This window comes from Trypanosoma grayi (assembly GCF_000691245.1).
Source record: "Trypanosoma grayi strain ANR4 Tgr_2136_V1, whole genome shotgun sequence".
In the NCBI taxonomy this organism is placed as follows: domain Eukaryota; phylum Euglenozoa; class Kinetoplastea; order Trypanosomatida; family Trypanosomatidae; genus Trypanosoma; species Trypanosoma grayi.
Genome location: NW_008827754.1, coordinates 1 through 1,259, shown reverse-complemented (window position 1 = coordinate 1,259; position 1,259 = coordinate 1). Strand labels below are relative to the sequence as shown.

Below are 1,259 nucleotides of genomic sequence, written 5' to 3'. Positions count from 1 at the left end.
CTCTCACAGATGAATTAGGAGCAGAAGCAGAAGGAGTGTCAACAGCATGTCCAGAAGTTCCGCGAGAACCGGCTCCCTCAGCACGTACTGTCTCCTGGGTAGGCAACGGCTTGGTTTTCTCGACCAGAAGCTCCTTTGGCACATCCTTTTCCAGACCGTGTTTCTTCATTTCCTTCACAGCAGCTTTCTGCACAGCCCGAGCGTACTCCTCGAGCCCCTCGGCAAACATATCCGCTGCTCGTGCCTCTATTAAGGATTCCATAGCGTCATCAAATGCCTTCTTTGCCATTTCCAGGGCCTTACGAGCCTCTTCTTCGGTGGTCCGCATACGGTACAGTGCCTTACCAATCATATCCGCTGCATCACGCTTAGGAGTCTGTGTAGTCCTTGTGGGGTCCGCGGCATCGGTATAGCCGTATGCAAACGTCATATTCCCCACAGCCTCCCTAAGGAAACGTTCTGCTTCAATTGTGTTCCTCCTTGCTCGCACAGCAGGGCCAAGAACATTTTTTGCCCTGATGATGGCGTGCTCCGCGTTGTCTTCTGCGGCCGTGGTGTTTTCGAAAGCCGCACCGAACCTCTTCTTTAACACCCTGACGTCAGCCAACGTCAGTTGAACCTGCTCAATCCCGGCCTTTGGGGCCTCCTCTGCTGCCGTCGTTTTGCTTTTTACCTCGGAAAAATTCGCGATGGCAAGAAGAAACAAGTCGGACGTCTTATTGATGCTTTGAATAATCTTTGGGACTTCCTCCTTCAATTTGGGGTCTTGCTTCAACGTTGGTTTTTGGCCCCTCACTTCCGGTAGAACTATCAGCGCTTTCAATTTATTTACCGATTCAACCGCTGTTGCAAAGACAAGTGTTGAAGCACTCAGGGCATTCTCCGCGGCCACCATGGCGTCAAACACAGTTTTCACTGCTTTATCCATCTTCTTTTTCCCATCCTGCGCCTTTGACACGACGAGCGACGACTTTCCGAATACATCCTTGGCATCCTCAGCACTAAGCTCTGTCGCATTGGGCTTCTCATAGCGTTCGTCGAACAGCGGCATTATCCGGTGCCGAGGCTCATAGTCGCGGGCCCCATGGGGACGACCGCGTAAAAACGCACCGTAGTACTCTTCGTCCGTCAGCTTCCTTTTCACCCCATTCTCCGTCGTGAACCTACTGGGCATCTGCCAGAAAGGCTTCCGGTCCCCAGCCGCCGCGCACAAGGACGTGCAGCACAGCGCGAGTGCAAGCAGGGGCAGCAGGTGCCGC

At 53.5% G+C, this 1,259-nt stretch overlaps 1 protein-coding gene across 1 annotated transcript; it reads right to left on the bottom strand.

The window, feature by feature from the left end:
- Positions 1-1,259, bottom strand: DQ04_21361000 (hypothetical protein; the record flags this gene model as incomplete). Its single annotated transcript, XM_009318000.1, has 1 exon — positions 1-1,259. A coding segment is annotated over one exon (1,259 nt), but the record flags the coding sequence as incomplete, so codon positions are not given.